We start from the raw sequence: 27,815 nt of genomic DNA, 5'->3' as shown, positions 1-27,815 counted from the left end.
TATTTCAGATATTTTATTCTAGGCCTAGACATTTTTCCCCTAAGAATTGTTACAATCTTGATTGCCCATGAAATAAAGTCTTTTCTGGCATTTCTTAACCTTGCATGGAATGTTGTGATTGCCTCTATAAATTTTTCTGGTATATGGCTATGTCATAGTAACAACTAGCTTGCTTTGTACTTGGCTAAAATGTGAATCTTTTAAAAACTGCAACTCAGGCCGGGCACAGTGGCTCATGCTTATAATCTCAGCACTTTGGGAGGCCAAGGCGGGTGGATCATTTGAGGTCAGGAGTTCAAGACCAGCCTGGCCAACATGGTGAAACCCCCGTCTCTACTAAAAACACAAAAATTAGCCGGGTGTGGTGGTGCACGTCTGTAGTCCCAGCTACTCAGGAGGCTGAGGCAGGAGAATTGCTTGAACCCAGGAGGTGGAGCTGAGATTGCGCCACTGCACTCTAGCCTGGATAACAGAGTGAGACTCTGTCTCAAAAAAAAAAAAAGGCAATTCATAAATTATTTTTCAGTTCCAGTCAGTATTTTCGTCTCACTCTCAAACAGGTAAATTTGCACTTTAAAATCTTTCTTGAAAGTGTCATGTTGGCCTCAGCTGCAGTTTGCCTTACACATTTCCATCTTATTGCCCCTTTCAACAACCTCTGCTGATATTATACCCTTAGTGAATCTTCACAAAATAATTTACCTCTGCAATCAACAACTTGACTCCTCAGTTGCTGCATTACCTTTATTCTGTAGGCAAGCTTTTTTTTTTTTTTTTTTTTTTTTTAAAGAATGCTGGTATCATGGGATAAAGCACTCAAGAGAGTTTCCTATTTTTCTTTGGCATGAATGTAGTGCAATGGCGTTGAGAGACAGAGACGAAAAGGTGTGTTGATACCGGCATCCTCAGAAGCTTGCATTATTCATTTTGGGATATTATCAGTGAACTAAAGGTAAAAGATATTAAATCATAGATGAGCATAAAATCTATACCTCCCAAAAGCAAAGAAATGGATTGAAGCTGAGAAAAACATTCTGAGGACTTCAACCTATATGTATGAAAACAGACCCAGGTCTGTGTGGCCTCTTTGATTAGGGTGGAGAGCATCAGACCTTCACCCAAACCTTCTACAATATCCCTAAAACTTGGCAAAGTTCTATTATTAACATAACATAAACTCTGTCCCTGCAAACTGTTACACTTGGCAAATACTTATTTCTTGAAACCCTTAAGTGGAGACCAGTCTTGTGCTACATGGAGGAAGTATCCTAAAACATAAAAGTCTAATAAAACCTAAAAGGAAAACAAACCATGGCCTATTTGTCACTGTCTCCTATTTTTAGCAGAACACAAACAGTAATGATAAAGAGGTTATTCTCCAAAACATCAGATTCTTATATTTTTTCAAAAAAAGTTTGAGAAAATTAAGCTTTCTGAGTGACAGTTTAGGAAAGTCCCTGAGGAATGCGTTTTAAAGTGAAAAGACAACAGAGGTGAGCATGTAACAACATACACAAACACGCAGGTTCTTCATTTTTTAAAAGGTGTGGTTGAAGCTACTAGAATGGTTAAAAAATAAATAAATAAATAATTTTCCCGATTATTTTGGTGTCCAGGTTTTCAAAATTTCTCAGCAAAATAGCTGGCACGAATACCTTGGAAAGATCTCGAAGCCTGGCCCTGGCCATTTTCCTGTTAGCTTCTGGAGAGACCTTCCTCCCTCTCCTCTTCAGGCTCCCTCACATTTTCCAGTGTTTGGTGCCTCTGCTTCCAGTTGCTTCCACTCCGACTTCTGAGACTTCTCAGTGGCTGATGGATACTTTCAGTTACGCTTGCTTGAGGAAAAGAAATGAGTCACTCATTTCAACATGTGCTTAAGCAGGCTGCTACTTAACTGGTTTTTACCTTTTAAAATTAAGTGCCCTTCTGATAGACTAAAGTATTATTCAGACTTACCACACATCAGCACTCATATCAGTATTGTGTACTAGTTAGAAGTCCAGAATCACTAGCTAAATTGTACTCTTCACTTAATGATCATGACCTTGAATGTCAGTTTAAGTTCTCTGAGGTCCTGTCTCTCAATATATATACTGGGAACCAAAATATTATGTACCATAAAGATTATTGTTGGAAACGGTTGAGAAGAAACAAATGTTATGCAAATATATTGTGACAGCATCTTCATTTTCAAGAAACACTGAATTCTGAACATGGTTTGGTTGGTGCTAACGTTAATGATATTAATTGCTTTGGATCAACAGAGATCTACCTAAAATAAATAGGCTATTGGGCAGTTTCCAATAACCATGAGGCTAAATCTCTCCACCCAAAGGACTTCCTTCTGCAGGAGACTAAAGGCTTCTATTCCACTTTAATAATAAAAAGCATGCATGATTCATTAAGAATATAGGCAAGGCTTTATGTTATATTTATTTATTTTCCAGCTTGTACAAACTGGATGTAGAAGCATAAACATAGTACATTTCTACCATCTTCAACAAAAATATAACCAATATGTACAATTATTGTATTAAAAATACAAAAGGGATACAGACTCCACCAATGTCTTTCTAAAAGACATACAGGTACAAGTAGTATCAAAAGTATGAGGAAATCACCAGTTAATTGTACATTCTGCACTTGACATCACAGAGCGAACTGAGATTAGCAGTCCTATGTTCTACAATTACTTAATGCTTAGATAACATTTGTGCAACTTGTGGTAGAGCTAGATTTCTGTCTTTCTATATGCACATGAGGTCCATAGCCTATATAATAAAACTGGCAAATAATGCATATTACATGTAAAATTACAAATGCATAATTGACAATGTAATATATAAGCAAGTAGACAAATGCCATGATACAGAAGAGAATTATTAAATAAAGCACTGACATTGTTTGATACAGTGAAAAAACACTGCAATTCCACTTTTAAAATTTGAAGCTATTTACGTTTATCTACTGATCAATATGATCAGCTGAATTTAATGGAAAAAAAATCCAAGACCAGCAGTTCCTCACATTTGAGTACTACTCAGATTGGCAGCCTTCACTTTTCCGGAGTCTGTGCAAAACAACACAAAAATAGAGTGGAGGGGTCATTTCAGTCATTATAGGGTTAATAGCAGCTGTGAGCAGATGGTTGCTACACTTAGGCCTTCTCTATATGCAGCGTCCATAAAGCCACTTGGAGGTTAGTCTTTGGTGACTAACCTGCCTTGCAAAGGCTGGCATGTCTAACCAGGTTTTTGATCTTTTAACACGTTTAAAGGCTTGTTTATTCCCTAATGCCAATTCAATAAAGGGAGGCTGTCTTGAAAGAGCAGTATAAACAGCTGGCATTAGCTCCAACATCCCAAGCTGCTTTCACTGCAATGCTATCCAGTTATAAATGTTTCTCTTAAAAAAAAAACAAAAAACAAAACCTACACCTCTAAATTAACAAAAATCAAAGAAATATAACTTAAAAATGGGGTTTGCCATCCATCTCAATGGAGCAGGACACATCCACCAATGACACCGTCCTGCCTCCATAAGGCTCAGACAGGACACAAGGGTCCTAGTTCCCTCCCCTGGCCATGTGCAAACAGTTTTACAGAACCCCATCCACTGGGGAAGGAGCAGATGAGGTGTCTTGGTATTAATTGGCTAACATTTCATACTTCCAGGATAGGGCACTTCGTGGGTGAGACCAGAAGGACATGGGAAGCCAGGGTCACAAGCCAGGTCTTCCCGTCTTCTTGGTGTGGCCACACCCTGTCCGGCATATTTGGTTTTTCAGAAACCAGGCTGGCAACCCTACGTAAGGTTTAAAATAATACTGTAATCATTAAATGGATATACATTTACTCTCTGAACAAAATCTTTAAACTCATTTTTTTTTTTTTTTAAAAAGGAGGACATTGTAAACAAGTGGACAAGCACTGTACTCAAATGATTTAATTGCTTTTCTTTGTCTTCCTTGGTGGGTTAAAGGCCCCAAGTAGTTCAATGGCTAGCTTTTCTCATTATCCCAATGAGATCAAGTGCTAGGACTGGACTGAAATCTAAAAGGAAGATTAAAAAAAATCCTTCCAGGCATTGAGAAGTGCAGCCAGAGTGAATCATCTTGTTGTGATGATCTTGGAATTTGGAATGATACCGTGTGATGTGGCAGGCAGCAACAGTGGGAGCTCGAAGATTGCTGCACTGTGCATTTCAAGCAACAAAGTCTGAAAAGTGCCAGGGCAATTTCTTCACAGTATTTCACATGCAAAGGGGAAAGGAAGAAGGGGAGAAGAAGCCCCATGCTGCTTTTAAGGCAGGGAAGGAGGCAAACTGGTCCACCATCCTCAGAATGTGAGTTCCAAGGCTCCAATGCTCGGGACGTCTTCTTGTGCTCTCCTTTCAGGCGGCTCGCTCTGCTTCCAGAAAAGCCTGTGCCTCAAACAGCAGAAACTTGTTCATCTTCTGCAAATACAGCAGGGAAGAAAAAGAAATCAATAAACAAGCAAGTAATTTCTTGTGCTATAGAGAATATATTCACTGATGTGCTAAATAAAACTATCATAGTTATTCTTTTTAGTATAGCTCACTTAGAATCCTTGTCTTTTTTTCCTAAGCAATGATGAACAACAAAAAGGTTAAAATGTATGCAATACATATCTTTACATATATACACACACACAATATTAAAAAGATATGCATTATATATTTTTGTTCAGAAAGTTAATAAATTCATTTTAAAAAGTTGTAAAATAGCATGTGCCATTTAAAAAAATAATATACGATCAGATACACATAAAAAGTCTAGGATATATAACAACATTTTAATAGTGGCTATCTGCAAGTGACAGGATTTTAAGTAATTTTCATTTGTAATGTTTTTCTATTTATTTATTTAATTTAATTTTTTTGAGACAGGGTGTAGGTTTGCCATCCACAGTGCAGTGTTCTCGGCTTACTGCAACCTCTGCCTCCCGGGATCAAGTGATTCTCCTGCCTCAGCCTCCTGATCTCCCGGTCATGTGTTGCTTTTTTCTATGATTGTGTAATCAAACATGTTAAACTGAAAACTTTAAAAAGAGGATAGAAGGACATGATCTCCTTCCTCATTCTCAATTCAGCATGGTCAGATAGATTTGTAGAAAGAATGCACAAAGAGTTACAGAGAATGTGGGTTCCTTCCTTCCTTCCCTTTCTCCCTCCCCTTCTCTCTCTTTCTTTTAGAGACAGGGTCTTGCTCTGCTACCTAGGCTACGGTGCAGTGGCACAATCATGGGTCACTGCAGCCCTGAACTCCTGGGCTCAAGTGATCCTTCCACTTCAGCCTCCAGAGTAGCTAGGACTATAGGTACACACCACCACGCCTGGGTCATTTGAAAAATATTTTTATGGAGACAGGTCTCACTATGTTGCCCAGGCCTGTCTCAAACTCCTGGCCTCAAGCAATCCTCTCCACCTCGGCCTCCCAAAGTGCTGGGATTACAGGCATGAGCCACCAGGCTGGCTGATAATGTATCTTTCTTTATCAGACTTTCATTTCCAAATGAGTCCCAATTCATTAAAAGTGCAAATATAATGTTTCCACAGAAAACTTTAACCATCCACCCTTTGAGAGTCCTAGATGCTTCTAAAATTCTTGACAACGGCACCAACTTGTGAGATTTTTATTTTCTTTTTCTTTTTTTGAGACAGAGTCAATCACTCTGTCACCCAGGCTGGAGTGCAGTGACATGTTGTCGGCTCACTGCAACCTCTGCCTTCTGGACTCAAGTGATTCTCCTGCCTCAGCCTCCCGAGCAGCTGGGATTACAGGTGCCTGCCACTATACCCAGCTAATTTTTGTATTTTTAGTAGAGACAGGGTTTCACTATTTTGGCCAGGCTGGTCTCAAACTCCTGAGCTCAAGTAATCTGCCTGCCTCAGCCTCCCAAAGTGCTGGGATTACAGGTGTAAGCATTGCACCTGGCCTATTCTTTTTCTTAAAATAGGGTCACACACTGTATTTTAAGTGACTCCCTCCATAATCTTTGGCATTTTTAAAGCCATTTAGGGACAAACACACACACACACACACACACACACACACACACAAAGCAGTCAACAGCCGTAACCCTAAATTTGGAACTCTGAATACAGTGTACTTTGTGTAGTGTATGGTTAGACATAGCTGACTGCAGTGCTAAGAAAACAGAAATGGCTTGGGAAGCAGCATAAGTGAACACATCTAACTTGGAGGTTTTAGGAATATTTATGTGTATATACCATCCTCCTCGGTGGAAAACCCTTGGGACTGATAAGGGGCGAGGCGCGGGTCAGACTCGTTCGGTTTATGCCACTGAGGTTTGTTCACAGGCCTGCTGCTGGTGGGATGCCCATGTGGCTGCTGTACGGATGAAGGCCCAGCTGTGTCGGAGGATCGTGCGACCATCCGCGATCTCTGAAGGGCCACGTTGTAGTCCGGCGGTTTCCTGGCTGGATGGGAGTGCCCTTCTGGAAAGTCAGTAATGGGAATTCCAATGTAGCCGGGAGGGGTGGGCGGGGGCTCTCGATACCTGCCCTCCTTTCGCGCTAGAGTAGAAACAAGGCACCAGCATTAAAAACTAGTTCATGCCACAAAAGTTTATTAAAAATATAAAAATAATTATTAAAACAGCATCCACAGTGTAGCAGCAAATGTGCATTTGTGTGGTATGGGTTAGAGGTACGGTGTGAGGCAGGCCAGGGAGTGCATGTTAACTAAACCAAATTTCACAATGGTTATCTCTGTGTGGTGAAATAACTGGTGAGTGAAGCTGCTAGTCCATCTAAGTGCTTTTATCTTTAAATGGGCTGCTTGTCCATTTAAAATGATCTGTAACTATAAAATAGTAAGATTAAAACCTAACCCCTGGATTTACTGGAAAGACTGAAGCACAGGAAGAACCTAAGTACACAGCACTACGCCTAGAACCTGTTTGTGCTTGGTACAAGTTCCCTTTTTCCTCTCTGCCTGCTGGATCTGCCCTCTTTCTGGGCATTTATCTTTACCAGGCAGAGAAGCAATTCTACATCACTCTCGGGTCTCAGGACTTCACTTACAGAAACTTGGAAAAGTTGCACAAAGGATACCAATTTAAAAACTCTAAAACTATTACTATAAGGTGTCTATTTTTCTTAAAATCCCTTTATTGATGCTCATGACCTAGAATATGAAACCTGTATAGGCCAGCAAAACTAAAGTTTCATTTTCTTGAACTTTTAAAACTCAATTGTTAAGAACTAAAAATCATTCTTCCTTCCTTTGCAATAAAAATTCCGAGTATTAGTTGTAAGCACTTGAAAAAGTCCAACCTAAGAATATTTATTAACTGTTTTCTCCTTATTCATTGTAAAAGGATATTAAACTTGAAATCTACCCACGACTATTTACATGGCTAAATAACTACAATTTTCCTACTAATAAAAGTAATGTCTGTAATGATTATACTCCAGAATTTCTCATTCTACAACCTATCATCTGTTCCTACACTTCGTCTATATAGATGTTAATTGTGCCATAGAAAATATATCTCAACAGGACTGAGGGAGCATGAGAGCCTCTTCTAACAGAAACAGCAGCAGCAATAGCTTTCATGTACTTAATGAATCTACTATCTGGGCACTGTTCTGAATACTTTGCATAAATTTCCTTGAATCCTCACACTAACTCCATTAAGTAGAAATTATTAAGCTCATTTTACAGATGAGGAAACAGGCACTGTTTTGTATTTTACCCAATGTCACAAAACTAATAAAGCAGCAAACAGGGATTCAATCCCCAGTCCGCCTGACTCCTAAGCCCGTGCTCTTAGTCATTACACTATTAGCACCTCTCCCTCCTTCTACAGTGTGCACAAAGATTTGCTTATCAAGAAATGATGTGTGTGCAGAATAAAAATCAATGGAAGACTTTTAAATATACAAAGTGTATAGTTCTAAATACAATTAAGAGAACAAAATAGAAGAATAAAAGATATAAAAGAGTTTCAATTAAAGAAAAATTTCTCCTCTATGAGTAACAGGAATCCATTCTGATTTTCAGGTTAAGAGAAAAAAATTAGACTAGATAATATCCACAATGACAATGTACTGATCCTGATAGCTAAGATTTATTGAATGTTTTGTTATGTAGGAATAGATCTGTAGGTACCTGACCACAAAACCTGGGCTCTTAACCACTATTGATTTCAAAGACCTTAACACACCACTAATTTGGAAGTCCTATATAGCAAGGGAGAAAATGAGGAAAAGAACCAACAAACACATAATTTTACTATTGTAATAAGTTACATTAAAGACATGATCCAGACATGACAAAGTCCCCCAATTTTAAAACTTACCAATGAGCCCCTTTGTAGTACTTGATGCCACAGCTATGTGGGCAGGCATGGGGACAGGCTTGGTTTCTTCTGTGGTCACAGACGTTAGGCTACTGCTTTCGGCTTCAATGGAAACGTCCTTTCCACCCCTCCGCTTTATTGTGCCTGTGTCACCTTCTGAGTCTTCTCCCCAGTAACCTGTGGAAGACGCCCAACTTGCTCGGGACTGGGCTTGTTCAAGGCTCTCTCTACTTTGATTTTGCCTGTTATACTTTGTGCTATGATCAGAAAACATAATTTGGTCCATATGGCTGCTTGATGCCCATAAACCTGCAGGATCCCCTGAATAATCAAAGTGAGTATGCCCGAATGGAAGAGTCTCCCAGCTTCTCTGGTGCTGGATCGTCTGTATATTATCATGGGAGCCACTTGAGCATGACGTCCAGCTCCCACGGCCACTGTCAGCAGCATCAAGTGACGCGCGATCCCCCTGATCCTGGGAAAGTTCCTCTGTGCTTGGAGAAGAAATTACTGTAGCTGTAGCATATAAGCCTCGGCCCTCGGACATTGGTGCATAGGACCTAAGTGGTTAAAAGAAATGAAAAAAAAAAAAAAAAAAAAAAACAAGATTGATAACTAATTCACCTATGATAAAACCAAAATACCCTTTTTCCTAGAAAGGTAGCTTGCTTTCATCCCAGAAACAGGATAAAAGTAGCACTGAATTGCCTTATATTGGCCAGTTCTGCCACGTCTAGCCTTCTGACTTTATGATTACTATAAAACAGGCATGGGGGAAAAGAATACAACGTGCCATAAAAAAAAAAAAAAAAAAAAATTTCCCCAACAACATTAAGGGTGGCTCAATATAATCTGATTATTTCAGGAAGGCAGCTCATACAAAAGAACTGGGATGGATCTACAGTCACCCTCTGCCTTCGGCACGAACAATTGTGTTCCAATGAAGAATAAACTTAACTAAAAAAGCAGTCTGCTTAACAAATAACATGATACTTAGTGTAGAAATTGTGAAAATTAGAACTGGGACGGGAGAAAAATTCTTAAGCGTTATGTAAAATAAATAAAAACAAACACTGGAAGAAAAGACTCATTATTAAAATAGAGATGGAAGGATAAATTCAAAAGAACATTAAAAAGAGCCACCTACCCCAAGCTATACTGATCAGGTTCCATCATGGTCCGCCTCTCCATCCTGCCCATCCCTAGGTTTGTTTCCACGATGCTGACAGAATGCCTCTGGCGCCTCTCATCGTGCAGTGAGACTGGCATTGAGTCAAAAGACGAATTGCTGACAATACTGGATCGTGAAGAAATTTCACTGTGACCAGAATCTGAAAAATTATCCACAGTACCACTGGGAGCCAAAGTATAGCCTGCATGAGAAATACGACCATATTAATTAGACTCTCTAGGTTTATAACATCAAAGGGAAGTCTACCAAATAGAAGCAAAAATAAAATGCAGGCATAGATATCTCTATAGAAGTGGGGAGAAAAACTCCATTTCACTTGTAGAGACCACATGACTAAGAGACCAATGTTTTATTCTAATGAAGCTTAAGTGGTTTAATCAAAGTTTAGAGAGGAAAAAAGAAAGTATCCTACAAGCTAGGAAAAGATGCAGAAAAGGCACCACTCGACTATTCTTAGCTCCCTTATCTATATAATTACACTATTAGTCTATAGAAAAGAAACCACGAAGAATAACGGATCAGATTTTAAAGTATGTTTTTTTCAAAATGCAAAGCCACTGATCTTGTTTTCAACAGTTTTCAATTTTTAGAACTTGTATGGCATAGACTAATTCAACTGGAAATACCTGTATCCTACCTACAATTTTAAGTAAACATATAAACAACAACAAAAAAGAAATAAGACCTGAAGATGTCTTTGAATTTTTGCCATTTGGTTTTTCAGTATTAATATTGGTTGAATCACATAAAAGCCAATCGTTTTGAAGGAGTTAATGGGCACTTTTCACAAGATGATTACTATAGAATATCTAAACAGATGCCCACTTCTTGGCCTGAAAGGACCCTTAAGTCTCTTTTGTTACTAAAAATAATTTTGAAAGTCACAATGGAAGGGGCCTATCTTGATTTTTTTTTTTTTTTGAGACGGAGTCTCCCTCTGTCACCCAAGCTGGAGTGCAGTGGCGGATCTCGGCTCACTGAAAACTCCACCTCCTGGCTTCAAGCGATTCTCCTGCCTCAGCCTCCCAAGTAGCTGGGATTACAGGCGTGTGCCACCATGCCTGGCTAATTTTATTTTATTTTTTGTATTTTTACTAGAGACAGGGGTTTCACCATGTTGGCCAAGCTAGTCTCGAACTCCTGGCCTCAGGTAATCAGCCTGTTTTGGCCTCCCAAAGTGCTGGGATTACAGGCGTGAGCCACTGCACCCGGCCCTATCTTGATATTTTTAATGAAAAAAATCCAAATCTTCTTTCTCAATATTCATTTTTTTTCTTGTCTACATTACTAGGGATCTTGTGTTACTTAAATATTGATTTTATATTATATGCAATGCAAATTCCTTCAATGCCACTTACCTAAGAAAAATTAAAATCTAGAGCATCTAAATGTTGCCAGTTTAAGTATGTTCTTTCAGTATATTGGTAATTCCTGATTTATTTTTTAAAGGCTGCACAGGTCTTGATAAGATTTAATGTGTTCATTTATAAAATGTCTTTTTATAAAACCACACTGCAAGTTCTGACAGATAAGATTTAAAGCCTTCCCTGAACAGTCTGCTAAAAAAAAAAGTTTCAGAAAAATAAATCACTTGGAGCACTTGACATTTGGAGGAATTCTCCCATTTTCATTAACTAATGAGATGATTCCTCTCTTTCCCACCCCATTTTTGGTTCTATAAACCCCACCTATCCCATAGGTCCGTGGTGCATTGTTATTCTTGTTACTGTTCTCACTTCCAAGAGAAGAGGAGGAACTGGTTAAGTCCAACTGCCCGGAGCCAAAAGATCTCAGCTGATTGCCACTGCCACCTAACAACAGGATGAGAAAAGAATTGAGATGCATCCATGTAACAAGGACAGGAGAGACTGATACCCATACAAAATGCACAGATGTCTGAAATATCTACCAAGTAAAGCAATACCTGTTGCATCAGTGAAATTTAACAATGTATTAAGCCCTTTTGGCCTTCCTTTAGGGAAAACTAAGTCCTAGCCATTTATTATTGGCTTACACTCATTCAGTTAAAAGGGTAGGAGGAGGAAGTAGCCTGAAGAGTTATGCAGCAGAAAATTACCTAATCTTTTAATATGAGAACGTATCAACATAAGAAGGCGACTCTGAGTACCTAAAATATAATCTCTTGAAAAATAAAACAAGGTAGCAACCAAAAAGGTAATCAAGACCTGTGTTAATACAATGAAAAAATAAATCAGGAAGATATTAGTTTTCATGTTTTCAAAGCCCTCTTCTCTGTACTAATGTCATATAACCAAATTTAGTTAGAACAAACTGTAATATAAAAAATTCTTTGTATAATTATCATGAATAAAAAGTAAATTTATTTTTAAAAGGCTTCTTATAGTTATAAATTTAATACTATTTATTGTAAGTATAACATTTTTAAAAACCACCATTCTTCCAAATTTATAAACTGAGGGAAAAAAAATCCATTGGGCATTACTCATGAGCTCATCTTAAATGACTATAATGTTAAGAATTATGTAATACATTACTCTGGAATTTATTATAGCCAAAATGTATAGGTTTCAGTACAAGAAAACAAAAAGTAATTTAATTCTACCTTTCCTTGGAGAACTCTGTGGAGAAGTAGGAGGAGAAGAAAGCTGCGAAGATGCATTTGATATTGTATCTTCAGCTTGTTTCTTGTGACGTTCCAAACTTCCTTCTTCAGACAAAGAAAGAATTTTCTTTAAAGCTTGGGGAGAGTTTATGCCTATAATAGAAAAAAAAACCTTAAATATGTATTTTCAAGTCTGAAAATAAACAACACTTATGAATAAAAAACTTTTTTGTGTTAAGATTTAATATCATTACATTGAGGTTCAACCTGTTGACAATCTAAATGTTCTTTGTACTCTTCATGGCCCACACAGTAAGTGCCTACAGAAGGCATGAGATACCCATAGTTTGGTTTCAGACTGATATCTGCCACATTACCAGAAATATATTGCTTTTGATATTTTACGTTAGATTCTAAACTTTGAAGTAGTCACCATCTTTATTCAACAAGATGTTAGGTAACAATGAAGAAAAAATGGACAATTTGGAAACACTGAATTTAGGATGGAAGTGGCACAGCTAGACATGTTTATTATTAGAAACCAAATTTGAGTTGGAAACTGTTTTGTATCCTTGGAAAGGGGTAGCTCAAGGGAAGTGAGAATAGAGGGAGAAGAGTACAGAGTCAAGAGCTAAGAGGAACTAACTAGGAAAGTGAATGAAAGCGCTCTAAAGAATTCCACGCAGTTAATACTTGATCAAGTAAACAGATGAAAGAGAAGGGCGGAAGAGACCATGAAAGTGCTGTGTCCCAAAACCTTGGAGGAAGGTTTCAGAAGAAGGAAGTGAGCCAGCACCACGTGTAGGATCCAAAAGGATGAGAGTGGAGGAAAAATTATTCTGTATGTCAATGTAAGATGATTTCCCTCCTCAAAATTATTTTTCATAAATGAGGAAGTTACATTGAAATATTTTACAAAGCCTCTCATATTATGATGAGGTACTCTCAATTTTATTTTGAACAACAGAGATATTTGGGAAGGCATTACAGCCTGAAACTACCTCAAATTAGTGTTAGTCAGTAAAATTTAACAAAGATTTAATCCTTCAGTTCACTTCATGTAAGCAGTTTGATGTTGTTTTAATACAATCTTTTTTTAAAAAATCTTTTAAAGCAATACTTTGATTACATGTAGAAATCATATACACAGGAAATAAAGCTAATTGAATGGGTAGTTTTGATCTGGAAAAAATTTCCAAGGCCAGCATCACACACAGATTCAAAAAGTACTATCTTTCAAACCATGTGGATGGATGTGAAGATGTTATGCCTGAGAAAGCTGTGTGAGATACTTCAAAAGTGGTCCTAGTGATGACAAAGACACCAATGTTTAAGATGTAGAAAGTACATAGAACAAAACTGTTTCATGGACTAGAGTGGGGGGAACACCTGCAGCGTCTCTAAATTAGTATTTTATATACTGTTTTTTATTTTATTTATTTTATTATTTTATTTTATTTTATTTTACATTTTCTATTCTATTCTATTCTAATTTTATTTTATTTTATTTTATTTTATTTTATTTTATTTTATTTTATTTTTTTGAGACAGAGTCTTTCTCTGTCCCCCAGGCTGGAGTGCAGTGGCGCGATCTTGGCTCACTGCAAGCTCCGCCTCCCGGGCTCACGCCATTCTCCTGCCTCAGCCTCTCCAGTAGCTGGGACTACAGGTGCCCGCCACCACACCCGGCTATTTTTTTGTATTTTTAGTGGAGACAGGGTTTCACCGTGTTAGCCAGGATGGTCTCGATCTCCTGACCTCGTAATCTGCCCGCCTCGGCCTCCCAAAGTGCTGGGATTACAGGCGTGAGCCACCACGCCTGGCTGATGTTTTTCTTTTAGTAGGAAAGATGAAGTGTAATTTAGCTCCTTCACATTCAGGAGTTAGTTGTTTTATTCTTTTCCCCTAAGTTATAGAATCAGTGAGTCAACAAATAAGAATTTACCTTCAGACAATTCATTTAACTTAAAATATTCTGCTTAAATCCCAGCAGTTCGTTGGTTGTAAGGCAAAACCAGTTTAAATAATGTAAATGAACAAAGCATCTTCTGCGCTTAGCAAAAATTAAATTAATAGACACATAACTTCTCTATTAACACTCTGTTATAGTAAATGAGCATGATTAAATGAGATATTACTTATAAAAACAACCCCTTCCATTGGCAAAGTCAGGTTTAACTTGCTGAGTGTTCACGTTTTATTAGGAGCTAATAATTACAGAGAAACTCAAATATATTAGACAAAGTTATCCAAGACAAATATTTTTTTCCTAATTTGCAAACCATGACAGTGAATGGCACCAAAAAAAGAAATGAATGTAATCACTTACCAAAAGGTGGGAGATCCTTTACGGGCACTTTCTTCCGTGAAGGATAAAGGGACACGGCGGGAACCTGCAGTCCCTGGTTGATTTTATGTGCTGGTGGTGGCTGCTGCTGGGGCTGTGGCAGGGACTGAGCTTTCTGTTGTGACCCTGCCCTTGGAGCTACTGGAGAGGTCTCGGATTTGACAGGCTTTTTGTCACCAGGATTCTTAGGCACTGATAATTGTTTGGGTTTGAAAATAGAACAAAGAATTTTAGATGCTAGTAGCTATGTAGAAGATAATTCTAGAACCGTGTGAGCATTTTCTGCAGTTAGAATACGAAATTAATGCACACCTTTCTTCCTGTTGCCTTTATGAAGCACAGAAAATGGATGGGGGACCCTAGTTACAGAAAATATTAGCTATGTGGCAGGACAAAGGTATCTACTTTATGAAGTCAGCAATCTCAAAAGATGATTATACTATTAAACACCCCATTAAAAATATAGAAAAATGTGGGTAGTTCAATATGTTATATCCATGTATATGAAAGACACAAATACATGATAAAAGCTACAACAGAAAAGTCATCAGGCACTATTTTTCTAAAACAGTGTCCCAAATTGTTTGACATGTATGTGCTAAGTTTTTATTTAATAAATGCTGTCAACTGCAATCTATTTACTACCACATTCCTAGGAGGTAGAATTATCTATGCAAGCAAACAGTAGCCAATAATGCTTGAGTATTATACTAAGTATATATTTTGTGGTAGATAAATGGCAAAGCAATTTAGGACAATTAAATGTTGTATATGTAGTATCTTAATATTCAAAACTCAGTGACATATGTATGCTTCCTCCCTTTTACACGCCTGGAAACTAAGGATTAGGGAGCTCAAGTAACTGGCCTAAGGCCACATTTCTAGTAAGAGGAGACAAACAGGACTTGAACTCAGACCACTCTGACTCCAGAGGACAAGCTCTTCACCATGACGCAGTGCTTCTACAGTGTCCTGGGTAAATCTAATAATCCAAACCCTCTCAAATCACCTAGCTAAATTAAATCCTACAGAAGACATCTTCAAACCTGCCCATAAAAGACACAGGAGTATACTGAACGGAAAATGCCTTTGTCTTACAAGTCAAGATGCAGATTTAGAAAAAAAAAACTGCCCCATTTACCGACTAACCAGATTTTTAAAGGCTACTGTCGTTCACTGTGGAGCAGAATCATTGCTCTAACTAACTGGTAGCTGAATTTGTTGTTGGGTGTTGTTTGGGCTAGTGGTTAAAAGGCAGCCAGCACACCCAATTTTATGCCCTGACTCCCCTCAGGTTGCTTATACTTTGGGGGTAGCTTTGTGAGAACAAAAGACATGTAAATGGGAGCCATATCTATATATGCATCTGTTGCATGTGTACTGGCTGCTTTAGGTGAAACTAAAGCAATGGGTTGCCTTAGATGTGGACAGTGTCATCCTCCACATACTAACCCAGTTGACATGAGGGCCTGGCCACGCACAGTGCTACCTAGTATTCAATATTAGCATTCAAGGGAAAGACTAGTATATCTCAGGATTGCTAGCTCCCCCTCTGCACTAAGCCTTATTTTGTCACTGCCCATACCACTGCACAGAAAACAAATCTGCATTCTAGCCAAAGTCTGCAGCCACCTTAAGGAAAAACTCACATGTGTTGGTTGCTGGCTCACACTGCAGAGATAATGTCTGAAGACTCTCCTCATCCATTTCTAGCTCCAAATTGGAAAGGTACTGCTTCACTTTTCGAGCCATTTGGGCATCTTCATAAAGCTTTTTGGCATTGAGAAAGGAACTACGACGTACCCGCTTTTTATGACCACCTGTCTGAGCAACATCTAGCACTGTTGCGTTTGTACTACCCTGGCTGAGAGACCTGGAAGATGAAAAGGTAGATATGCAGCTCACTCTAGCATGGGAGTACTTTATCTATTTAAAACGTGCCAAGACTGATATTAATATTGTATGTTCAAAAGGTCACATGCCTCATTCCAGTGAGTAAACTGTTACACAGGAATATAGAATAATATAGATTTTAAAAATTTAAAGAAAATTATACATAATACACATATAAAAATATATGTTTGGCACCTGTTCAGTTCCAACTAGGAAATTCTACTTTTCACCTCTACAGAGCATTTAAGGCAGTTCTCTCACAGGTGCCAGAACACAATAATTACATATAAAAGCTCATGCAAGAATACAAAGCTATAATCATCAGATTTGCAACATTAAAATTACTGCTCCTAAAGAGGGTATTATACATAAATTTAAATAAAATTAGCTACAATGTTCACAATTGTCTTCTTATTCCTTGAGTTGAATGTGGTGAGTTTTTAAAGTAATACGGGCAATCTGTTAATAAAACAATCATGCAAATGTAAACATATATGTATGGAAACCATTGAGCATATGAATTGTTAAGAATTATTTTTAAAAAGGATTGGTTTAAACAGAATGAAAATAGTAGTTAGTTGAGCTGTAAAAAATTTGTGTTTAACACCTGGGGGCACCTATTATATATTAAATATATTTATTTCTCACATATCTGTGAAATATTTTAATTGCACAATTTTTCCTAATATCCTTCCTCCCCTCGCCCTACTTTGAGCTTTCCGCATTTCAAGACACACCAATTATATTAAAATAAAGTATTTCTAAGAGCTCAGAAAAACTGGTCTATAGTTCCCCAGAACAATCATCAATCATTTCACAGCTCTCATGGATCATGACTTCAAAAGCAAAAGCCCCAACAGATTAAACTTGAAGTCAGTTTGCCATATGAAATTCTGCTACAGCAAGAGGGTTAAGGAAAAAAATGCAAAAATGCAAAGCATCAGAAAATACAGCAGGTAAGAAAACAATGCAATGAGCAGAGTAAGAACTGTGTGTGGGTATGCAAGGTCTCCACCACTTACCCCAAACTCCGCCATTTCTTCTTCCTGTAAGTGAGAGCCATGGAGATTGAAGCATGGGTGTAGAAAGAGAGACAGAAAGATCACAAGCTCAGAAAGAAAGGACTAGACTTCTGGATAAGCAGTTCTAGAAGCCCACAAACATTAAACTGCATAATCACCTCACACACGCAACTGTACTAGAAATATTTTTCTGGCTTAAAAGACAATTACATTTAAATTTTTTGTTCTAGAATTAAGACTGACTTTTCTCTCTTTCACTGAATTAATCACTTTTTACTACACTGCTAGCTAAATTTGTTGTGTGGATATTGAGACAAGACTATTTGGGGTATTTACATATTTTAGTGCATACTACTAGTTATGAGTTTTAGCTCTACAAGTCAGTATTCTGAGAAATAAGAAACACATAAAATTGTGACTATTACACTGAAAATGTCTGAAAGACAAACTGTTTTTACTGACAGCCGAAAGAACACTTTATACAGAATAAGACATTTATTCCAAATTAGAACTCACAGGTGATTCTCAGCACATCCTACTATAATTTCTGCCATACTACAAATATAAATATTCAGACTTTTTAAAAATCATTTATTGGGAAGCTCTAAATTTAACCTTCTCTACTCTCACACGTGCCACTGAAGATGACATACTCACCGAGTCCTGAACATGAGGGCAGGGTCCATGTTCACTGAAGCCATTCGGCCAACGTGACGAATTTCTTTTGCAATCATCCTTAGCTTCTCAAAATTGACCAGCCCGTCTACTTTTGAGTCATTTCCTGAAATTGACAGAGGAAAAAAAGGAAATCACATGGCATTTATTCTGTGCTTCTCCAAGCAAAGATGGAAACCCTCTGCCTTATGTTTACCTTCGTGAAGGAAGGTGAGATCCTTCTTGATAACTGGGAATAGAGGGATTATGGGAGGTTGTAGGTTTTGACTATTGAGAACATTGCGATATTTTGCCATGTTTCTGGAAGGATCAAACAGGTCTTGGAGATCTTGAAATAGTTTTTCGTATTTATTGGGAAGTTTCTCCCAGGTTGTTCGCAGTCTTGCCACTGGTGCCAGGTTTAGGCCACTGAGAGGAGAAAAAGAAACGTGGTATAACAACTAAAGTAAAATAGTGTACAGTTTATTTATTGACATATAACATCTCTATGTTTATGCTTTATATTCATAACAATTTACAGAAGGCCGCATAAGAAACTGTTCATGATAATTCTGGGGAATGAGATGGCACAGGGAAGTAGGGTTAGGGTCAAGCCAAGGCGTTTTACTCTTCTCTTCCCTATAGACCTACCTCATCTGTTTACTATCAGCAAAACCACCTGAATATAAGTATTGATGTTTTGTTTCCATACACAGCAGTATGTACACATAGCAGTGCTTAGCCTATAGCGGCCATTTGATAAAACCAATTGAGCAAATATCCTCTAGTAATAAAATAAAATAAAATAAAAGATATGCTAGTAATGAGAGTATGACTAAACTCCCAGACAGAGAAAATGACTAATTTAATAATCACCCTCAACATCAATATAAGTAATTGTTGCCATTTTTTTTCTTCTAGCCTCAATCTAAGCTCTTAAAAAAAGGGAAGAAAATGAACATTTCCTGGCCATCTGCTTTGTGCTATTTGATGGAACTCCACATACATTATATCATTAATCTTGTTGATAACTCTTTGGGGTATTGTTATTTCCACAGAAAAATAAACTGATAATGAGAAAAGTTGAAACAAACTTAAAAAAAAAGTGGGGGATATACATTTTCTGAGCTCCAAATCAGAACTTCAGATGCTACCAAAATGTTTCCTGCTTAATGGCTTCTTCAAATCTCTTCAGGTTGGCACAGCTGTTTTTTTGATACGAGAGATTTTAAATTAAGGATTAAGGTTAGGATTCAGAGAAAAAGAATTGTCCCTTATGAGTCAATTAAAACTTATTGCATTTATATTAATTATACGATGTTCCTGGACTGATACATATTTTAAATCTGTGAACTGAATTGAATCTTAAGAAAAAATGTGCTCTCTTACCTAATGATTGCAAACATTGAGTTAAAATTCTTGCATTCCCTACAGTGTAGTGCTATCTTGATGAAATGCTTAATGATCTTCATCCTCTTCAGCTGGTTTGTTTCTCTGAGAATTTCAGATGCTACCCAAAATGTTTCCTGGTTAATGACTTCTTCAAATCTCTTCAGGTTGGCACAGCTGGTTTTTGATCTGAGTTTAAATAAATCATCTATATATTCAGTAGGTTCAATGTTGCGAAAGAGTTCAAAATTTCGCATAGAGAGCTGTGTGGCAACTTCCACAGTGCTGAGCTGAAGGAGGGAAATTTGACTCTCTCTCAACAACTCCTGAGCATCTTCATCTGAACAAAGAGTTTCTGTTTCCATGTTGTTTTTCAGATAATACCTATGAAAAACAGAAACATATCACAGTCAAAGCCTAAGCAGCAATCTCATGATACTCCTTGAAAGAATAATGCTACTTTTTATGGGAAGTTTGAGAGAACACTAATTTGAATTATCGAAGATTTCTTTTCAACCAAGACAGTGCAGCTGCTATCTCAGTTACCAGGTCATAGAACTGTCTATCCAGAAGTAGGTGGTAGAAACACACAAACCACATGGAATTTCACTTGTACTAGTTGGACTTTCTATCCTTTCTTTTCCTGCTTTCTGAAGTATTTTACCCTTTTTGCTAAAAATAACAGAAAACAGTCACATTTTTAGTTTAAAAAGGAACTAGGCCCTAAGGCGGGAAGCAGAAAGATTAGACCCAAGACACTGTTATTTTCTCAATAATCTGTGATTATTGATGGGCCCAAATTGTAACAATCCAGGTTGACTTATTTATTCAAATACCTAAGAAACCCTAAGCTACTTCCCTCTATTTCATCCTATGAATAGAACAATCCTACAACAGGTTAACTTTAAAAAATCTGGATTTTCATAAAAACTCTACAGGTAAGTGGATAGTAGGTATTATACTTATTTGTCAGAATAGGAAACAGGCTCCTAAAGGTTGAGTAGTTAATACCAGTGTCAAAATGAGAACGCAGGGCTGGAGCCCCTTTTCCTTTTAGGCAATTTGTTGAAAATAGCATTAAGATGTTTGTTGCGTGCGCACGTGTGCGTGTGTGTGTGTGGTGTGGTGATGGTGGTGGTATTTTTTGTTTTGTTTTTGTTTTTTAGACACATGCTTTCTCTGTGAAAATTCCATAAACGACAAAACAGAATGAGCACAGTAGGGGCCCTGCTAAAATGTTTTTTTTTGTGTATTTCACCAAGGCAAACACATATGACAGAAAATATATACTTTGAGCCCTTGACTTTCACAGATTTAACATTCTCCATTTTGATTACTCATGAAGCCCATGACATACCCATCTATAATTTTCTTCAATAATGAATGTCAATCATGAATCTATAGCTCCGTGGAGCTCTGTAAGACTCCATCGTGGTTCCAGATATATCAATGTGCATTGAAATGATAATTGGAAAAAACAGAGCTACTAAAACAAAACTATTTGCTAGTGCTTGAAAACAAAAGTGAAGAGGAATAAGGAAGTTATAGTTGATGGCAAGAAAATCAAAGGTTTGAATGAATTATATCCTGGTTTAAATCTATAACATGAAAAACACAAATACAGTGAAACACTCCATAAGTTAAAAATAGAAAGAATATGACTTGTGGAACTACTTAATTTTCAGTGTAGAAACCAGCCATTATGAGAACCAAAACAACTATTTTCTTTTTCAACCTACACTTATTGTGACTTGAAGATAAAGTTACATATATCTAACAATGAAAATATCATTGAAGAGAATGATAAAATAAGACACAGCATTTTCTTGCAAGTAACTTGTGTGATATAAGCACTTCTGCAGCAAAGGACTAAGCTCTGTAGCAAGTAAAATTTGGTTTCAGAGTTAAGAAGTGTATTTCATAGCATAATGTACAATAACAGGCAGAAGTGGCCAACCACATTGTCACAGATGTCTCTGCCTAAACTAAGGAAGCTCCTAGAAAAGTTGGGTATGCAGGAGCAAATGACACTAGAATATGATTAGAAAATGTGTTTGTGAACGTATATATCCAAAGGGAAGACAGCACCAGGGTTTAACCCCGTGACTTTACGTCAAGTATACTCTACCCTTCCGAACCAGGACCCTAAGGCAAGCATGAGAAGTTACAGCACGCATTTTGGAAGTCAGTAACAACCTTCAGGTCACAGTGCCCTTGAACAAGTTCCTAAGAGATCCTTGTAAGGGTCAGTAGTCGACTGTGTGCATTTGCTTTCATACAGTAATTCTTGGTGAAAGAAAAAAAAAACAACAACTACTTTTTAATCGCAGGGACACTTATAAAAAACACTTTGAAAATTGCTCATCTCTTAGACTTTGATGTGGGTTTGAAGAGGGGATAAAGAAATCCAGTAAGGTAGATAATATATACCTTCCACTCAGTTGTATTCTGTCAGCAAGTTTGGAAAGCTGATCTGGAAGTCTTCTTTGTTTGATTACTCCCTCAGGTGTGACAGAGACCTCACATAGTGAATATTGATCTGGGGTGGCAGTAACAGCAAACTCCCTGATAGCCTGAATGACCACTTCCTTTGCTGTAGTGTCCTTACTGATCATGATGTAGCGGCTTTGCTGATCAGCCTTAAAAACCCTTAGCACTTGATCTGGCAAGTCTGGGGGAAAGAAAAGTCACACACATAAGTAGAAAGAATTTTAATATATGGCAATGCAATTAAGCAAAGTAATCAGAAAAAAGCTCCTTAAGAAAAAGTAATGCTGAACTTTTACCTCTCCCTTACTCTAGGTCTTCCTCAAAGAATCAACCTGCATGCTGTTTTGCTGCAAGAACACACCTTTCCCTAAAGATAACAGATCGATCTACAGACAGCTGCAAGCACATCAGTACACAACAGTAGCTCTCAAGACTGTCATGCTGGCATCAAAGAAATAAAATTTAAATCCAGAGTTAATCTTTATTGTATTGAAAAGTCCATTAATTAGACCTAAAATATGCCTCTTACTCTATTTATTTGATATGATTTAGTAATCATGGCATGGGATGTGTTATCTTCATTTTATGAAAGAAGAAACAAGTTCAGACAGATAATTTGCCTATGGCCATATAAAAATACTCTGCTGAATGTAAAGAGAACTGGTTCCGACATCTGATTTCAAAAATCTTGAAGTTTAAGTTTCATCCTTACTCAGCATCTGATATAATCCATGTCAAATGAAGAGAGATACATATAATATGACCATTATGTTAGAAATAAAAAGATAACTATAAGAAAACAAAAGAAGTGTTGGTGATACTCACCAGGAGTAGTACTGAAGTCTAAAATGCGATGATGTGACTGCAATAAATCAGGATTACTGGATGATAAGGTTCCACTGACAGGCAATGCAGTTGGGATGTGCTTTGTCTGCCTTAATCCTACTATGCTGTCATCTTGAGACTGACCAATGCCAATATCACTGAAACGAGGAAAATTAGAAAATTATCAGCAAGTTAAAAAGTTGTACGTCATCAGTATATAATAGACACAGACCAAAAGCCATATTCCATTTTTTTTGCAGCTAATGTAAAAACACCATTAATAAATTTCGTTGAAAATTGCAAAAGCAACTACTGCTTAAGTGTATCCACCTCATTTTGTTTTTTTTTTTTTTTTTTTTTTTTTTTTTTGTTTTTAGATACAGCATCTTGCTTTGTTGCTCAAGCTGGTCTTGAAACTCTTGGCCTCAAGCGATCCTCTTGCTGCAGGCTCCCAAAGTGCTAGGATTACAAGCATGAGTCACAGCACCCAGCCTCATTTTGCTGTTTCGTAAGTGTATAGTGTGTTTCTCTAAAACCTATGGTTTTTCTTTCTTTCTTTTTTTTTTTTTTTTTTGAGATGGAGTCTCACTCTGTCACCCAGGCTGGAGTGCAGTGGCGCGATCTTGGCTCACTGCAAGCTCCACCTCCCAGGTTCACGCCATTCTCCTGCCTCAGCCTCCCGAGTAGCTGGGACTACAGGCGCCCGCCACCACGCCCGGCTAATTTTTTTGTATTTTGAGTAGAGAGGGGGTTTCACCATATTAGCCAAGATGGTCTCGATCTCCGGACCTCGTGATCCGCCCGTCTCGGGCTCCCAAAGTGCTGGGATTACAGGCATGAGCCACCGCACCCAGCCAAACCTATGGTTTTTCTAAGTAGATAAGCCATAAAAAATATTAGTAGTTTCTCAGCATAGAAATATATTTAAAAAAAATAAGCTCTAGCTTCTGATGGAAATGGATTTAAGAAAAAGCACATTAAAAAGAATACATTTATCTCACTCAACTGATAGTTCTGCATCAGAATGATAAATTATTTTATAATCTGACCTTCAATAGTTGAAGAATTGGGTAAAATGAAAAGAGGAGGAAAAAAATCCAAAGTGTCCTAATTTTATTCTCGATGTTTTAGAGAAAAAATGAGATCATTATGGAGTCAAATGTAAGGAGACTGACACAGACATTATTTCTTGATTATACAGAGCATAAAAAAACAGTGGTGCATGGTGACATTTCCTAGCATCAAAGAAAGGCCAACAGAAATCCAATGACTCACTTTTAATTCTCTGATCAAAATTTCTAGCTACACATTTAAGTATCCAGAGAAATACTGGTTATTATCGACAGCGACAAACTCTTTTCCATTTATAAAAAGCCTGTTACTGTGAACTCTTGAAATATGATTTAATAATATGTAAAAACTATTTCTAGACTTGAAGGGTCAATTGTTTCCAAAACAAAACCTCAAATAAAGCAATAAGCAAACACACACAGAAATAACTGGGGTCACAAGAAAATGGTTATAATAGCTCAGACTAGTTTCTATAAACACCTTGAAATAAGAGGAAAATTATATTAAGGTTGGAATATAAACTAAGGTGCCATAAATAAAATGAAGAAACTTAGCATTTATTAGTCTTTTCACACATTAAGGCTTGATCATAATAACTACTATTTTTAATGACTATGCTAAAAAATAGCAACATTTCTTCCCTTTACTTATTTTTTTGAAAATGGAAATTATAGAGGCAAATAAGGGCAAAAACATTTTTTAAAGACAAAAATTAAAACTAGAGACAATTTCACATTATATGAAAAAGACACTTGCACACGTTTTGTTTAGAGCAGCACAATTCACAACTGCAAAAACATGGAAGCAACCTAAGTGCACATCGACGAATGAGTGGATAAAGAAAATGCGTTTATAGCTACACCACGGAATATTACTCAGCCATAAAAAGGAACAAAATAATGTCTTTTGCAGCAACTTGGATGGAGCTGTTGGTCATTATTCTAAGTGAAATAATGGTGGAAAACCAAAATCCCTATGTTCTCACTTATAAGTGGGAGCTAAGCTGTGAGTAGGCAAAGACATACTGAGTGATACAATGGACTTTGGAGACTCAGAAGGGGAAGGGTGAAGTGGGGGCCAGGGATTAAACAAAGCTACACATTAGGTACAATGTATACTACTTGGGTGATGGGTGCACTAAAATCTCAGGATTCACCACCACTATATAATTCACCCATGTAACAAAAAACCACTTGTACCCCAAAAGCTATTGAAATAAAAATTAAAAAAAAAATACAGACAATTTCAGTGTGAATTATTTCAAATTCATATATCAGTCTGGTACAAAATTAAATTTCTATTTAATCATATTAACAGGCATAAAGACTAAAAGTATTAATATTCTGTAAAAGATGAAAACTTCTACGTTAGTGGAATTTTATTTTTCAACCATATAAAGCAGTCTCTGCCAAAAACCTGCTATGTAATACATGACACGAGATCATTATTACGGGCTCAGGACAAAGCATAGCTGACTGGGCCACTCCAGCACAAAAGACTACAAATACTAGCATCTTGCAGGCACACTCAACCTCTTTTTTTTTTTGAGACGGAGTCTCGCTCTGTCGCCCAGGCTGGAGTGCAGTGGTGCAATCTCGGCTCACTGCAAGCTCTGCCTCCAGGGTTCACGCCATTCTCCTGCCTCAGCCTCCCGAGTAGCTGGGACTACAGGCACCCGCCACCACGCCTGGCTAATTTTTTGTATTTTTAGTAGAGACGGGGTTTCACCGTGGTCTTGATCTCCTGACCTTGTGATCCGCCCGCCTCGGCCTCCCAAAGTGCTGGGATTACAAGTGTGAGCCACCGCACACTCAACCTTTAAGAACCATTTCTCTGCAACACTTTAACACCTTACATGATGAACTGCCTTTCTACTCTCAGTTTCTTCATTACTCACCTACATCTCTGTCATCCAGACACGCGGCCACTCTTGGATTGAAACTATTTTATATCCAAGACCTAATTCAGAAATGTCCCTTTCTGGGCACATCCTCTTATGATTCTACCTCTCCAACACTTTTCTTGTTACTGAAATTGTCTTTCGATCTTCGCTGGCTTTATAGTGTGCTGACTTACTCCTTCTTGTCTCTGGGTTCATTAGTCTTTTTCTACTTACTTGGCAACCAGATCTGAATTCTGGGAGCTCATGCCCCATCTTCTCCTTCCTCTCTACGCACATCGCCCGATTGTGCCTACCTTGCCAATTTACCATTATCTAGCATCTTAGCTTCTCTAAGGCTGATAACGTTTGAGGAAAAAACTCAACAGTATACTCTATCTAGACTTCTCTAATTGCTAGTTTAGTAGCTTTGTAAAAAAAAAAAATCTTCATACACAAATGGTAATTTATAGAAAAATTTAATAGCTAGTATAGTATAAATCAAGTCTGTTACCAATATGACAGATCCTACAGCTTTGTGAAACTTCCTTTAATTATTTTTTCTTTTCAATTGCATTACACATATGATTTCAAATAATTTTCATGATAAATCTTTAAATGAGCCATATATTTTCCTAAATACAAATTATTTAAGATGTTTCCTCAGTGTTTTAAAATCAACACATCTAATCATTCTTTTTCTTTTCCCTTGTCTAGCTTTTGAGTATTTCTAAATACACACAGAACAAAATTATACATAGTATTCTCATATTGTGTTCCTTTCCAACATCCAGTATTGCTGATGGATTACATCCCAGTTCTTACATGTCACATTTCTATTTATACTTGCCAGGGTCATACCAACTTTTTTTAAAGGTTCTTATTTAACTCATGGTCCAATATGACTCTAAGATCTTTTTTTGTTATTGTGCTGTTAATAATTCTGCATTTAGGACTGGGTGTGGTGGCTCATGCCTGTAATCCCAGCACTTTGAGAAGCCCAGGTGGGTGGATCATTTGAGGACAGGAGCTCGAGACCAGCCTGGCCAAACAGCAAAATCTTGTCTCTACTAAAAATAAAAAAAATTAGCCGAGCATGGTGGTGAACACCTGTAATCCCAGCTACTCAGGAGGCTAAGGAATGAGAACTGCTTGAGCTCAGGAGGTGGAGGTTGCAGTGAGCAGATCACAGCAACTGCACTCCAGCCTGGCTGACAGAGCAAGACCCTGTCTCAAAAAAATTAATTAATTAAAAAAATCTGCATTTAGGTAATTTATTTTTTCATCCATTTAAAAATAAGCTTTTCATCAACGAGGGTTATTTTAAAAATTGATTCTTATTTTCTGTAAATGCCAGGTGCCTCAACCCATTGTCTCGTAGAAACTTACTCAATATAAATATCCTCTTGAGCCTATAAATACTACTCACTGCTTATCCGTAGGACTCTGCTATAGAAGACTTCTTCAGCTGATACAAAACCACCAGTCATTACCCTATAGTTTAATTGGGACAACTCAACCAATCAATAGTATATTTTAAATCACATTTCTCTAATCTGTGGATGAAAATTTTATCTGAAATGGAGTTTTCTTAAAAAAGACCCGAAACAGAATTTTTTTAAAAAAGAGAAAGAAGTGTTTGATAGTCCTGCATATCTACTGCATGTCTTTAGACCCATTAAAATTATCAAAGAAAGAAATTACATGTTTTAAAGTTATTATCTAACATTGTAGTTTGGGGATATAACTAAATGTGGCACAGTGAGAAATGGCTGACAGTAATCAAGTTTTTAAAACATCCCTAGACTCAAGAAGGAACTAAAATGAAGAAATAGGCAAGCAAACAAGCAAGCTTAAAAAGCATCAGAAATACCTGCAATTTTGTCTAGCCTCACTGAGCTCCTGGCATAAGTAAATAACCAAGAAGAAATTCAAGAATACACCTGACATTCTGACTACTAAGTTGACTGGGAAAAATGAAAGGAGTTCTGTGCTTGGTTGTTGATGCCTTGACAGTAATTAAATAACTGAAAATAGAAGAGAGAGGGGAAAATAGAGAATGATAGGGATGAATAGTGGCAACTGGATAAAGCAATGATTTGACTGGTAAGGAGCAGATGC

The 27,815-nt window shown here is 37.4% G+C and overlaps 1 protein-coding gene across 13 annotated transcripts in view; it reads right to left on the bottom strand.

Annotated features, from left to right (window-relative positions):
• Positions 1–2,408: 2,408 nt before the first annotated feature.
• The window catches only part of RAPGEF2 (Rap guanine nucleotide exchange factor 2), a 257,003-nt gene continuing 231,596 nt past the window's right edge, over positions 2,409–27,815 (bottom strand). For 7 of the 13 annotated variants that reach the window (XM_012508235.2, XM_030816277.1, XM_030816280.1 and 4 more), the window contains 14 exons: positions 22,745–22,902; positions 21,860–22,100; positions 19,430–19,813; positions 18,258–18,469; positions 18,044–18,167; positions 17,387–17,410; positions 16,121–16,344; positions 14,454–14,663; positions 12,125–12,277; positions 11,229–11,351; positions 9,496–9,721; positions 8,349–8,908; positions 6,253–6,558; positions 2,409–4,455 (listed from right to left, as the gene is read on the bottom strand). In XM_012508235.2, the coding sequence (XP_012363689.2) occupies positions 4,430–4,455; positions 6,253–6,558; positions 8,349–8,908; positions 9,496–9,721; positions 11,229–11,351; positions 12,125–12,277; positions 14,454–14,663; positions 16,121–16,344; positions 17,387–17,410; positions 18,044–18,167; positions 18,258–18,469; positions 19,430–19,813; positions 21,860–22,100; positions 22,745–22,902 (2,971 nt within the window). In that variant the 3' untranslated portion in view covers positions 2,409–4,429. The remainder of the gene's footprint in view (positions 4,456–6,252; positions 6,559–8,348; positions 8,909–9,495; positions 9,722–11,228; positions 11,352–12,124; positions 12,278–14,453; positions 14,664–16,120; positions 16,345–17,386; positions 17,411–18,043; positions 18,168–18,257; positions 18,470–19,429; positions 19,814–21,859; positions 22,101–22,744; positions 22,903–27,815) is intronic. The other 6 variants (XM_030816279.1, XM_030816281.1, XM_012508236.2 and 3 more) reach the window with 2 other exon arrangements.

This window comes from Nomascus leucogenys, chromosome 7b (assembly GCF_006542625.1).
Source record: "Nomascus leucogenys isolate Asia chromosome 7b, Asia_NLE_v1, whole genome shotgun sequence".
In the NCBI taxonomy this organism is placed as follows: domain Eukaryota; kingdom Metazoa; phylum Chordata; class Mammalia; order Primates; family Hylobatidae; genus Nomascus; species Nomascus leucogenys.
This window is presented reverse-complemented; position numbering and strand designations above follow the sequence as displayed.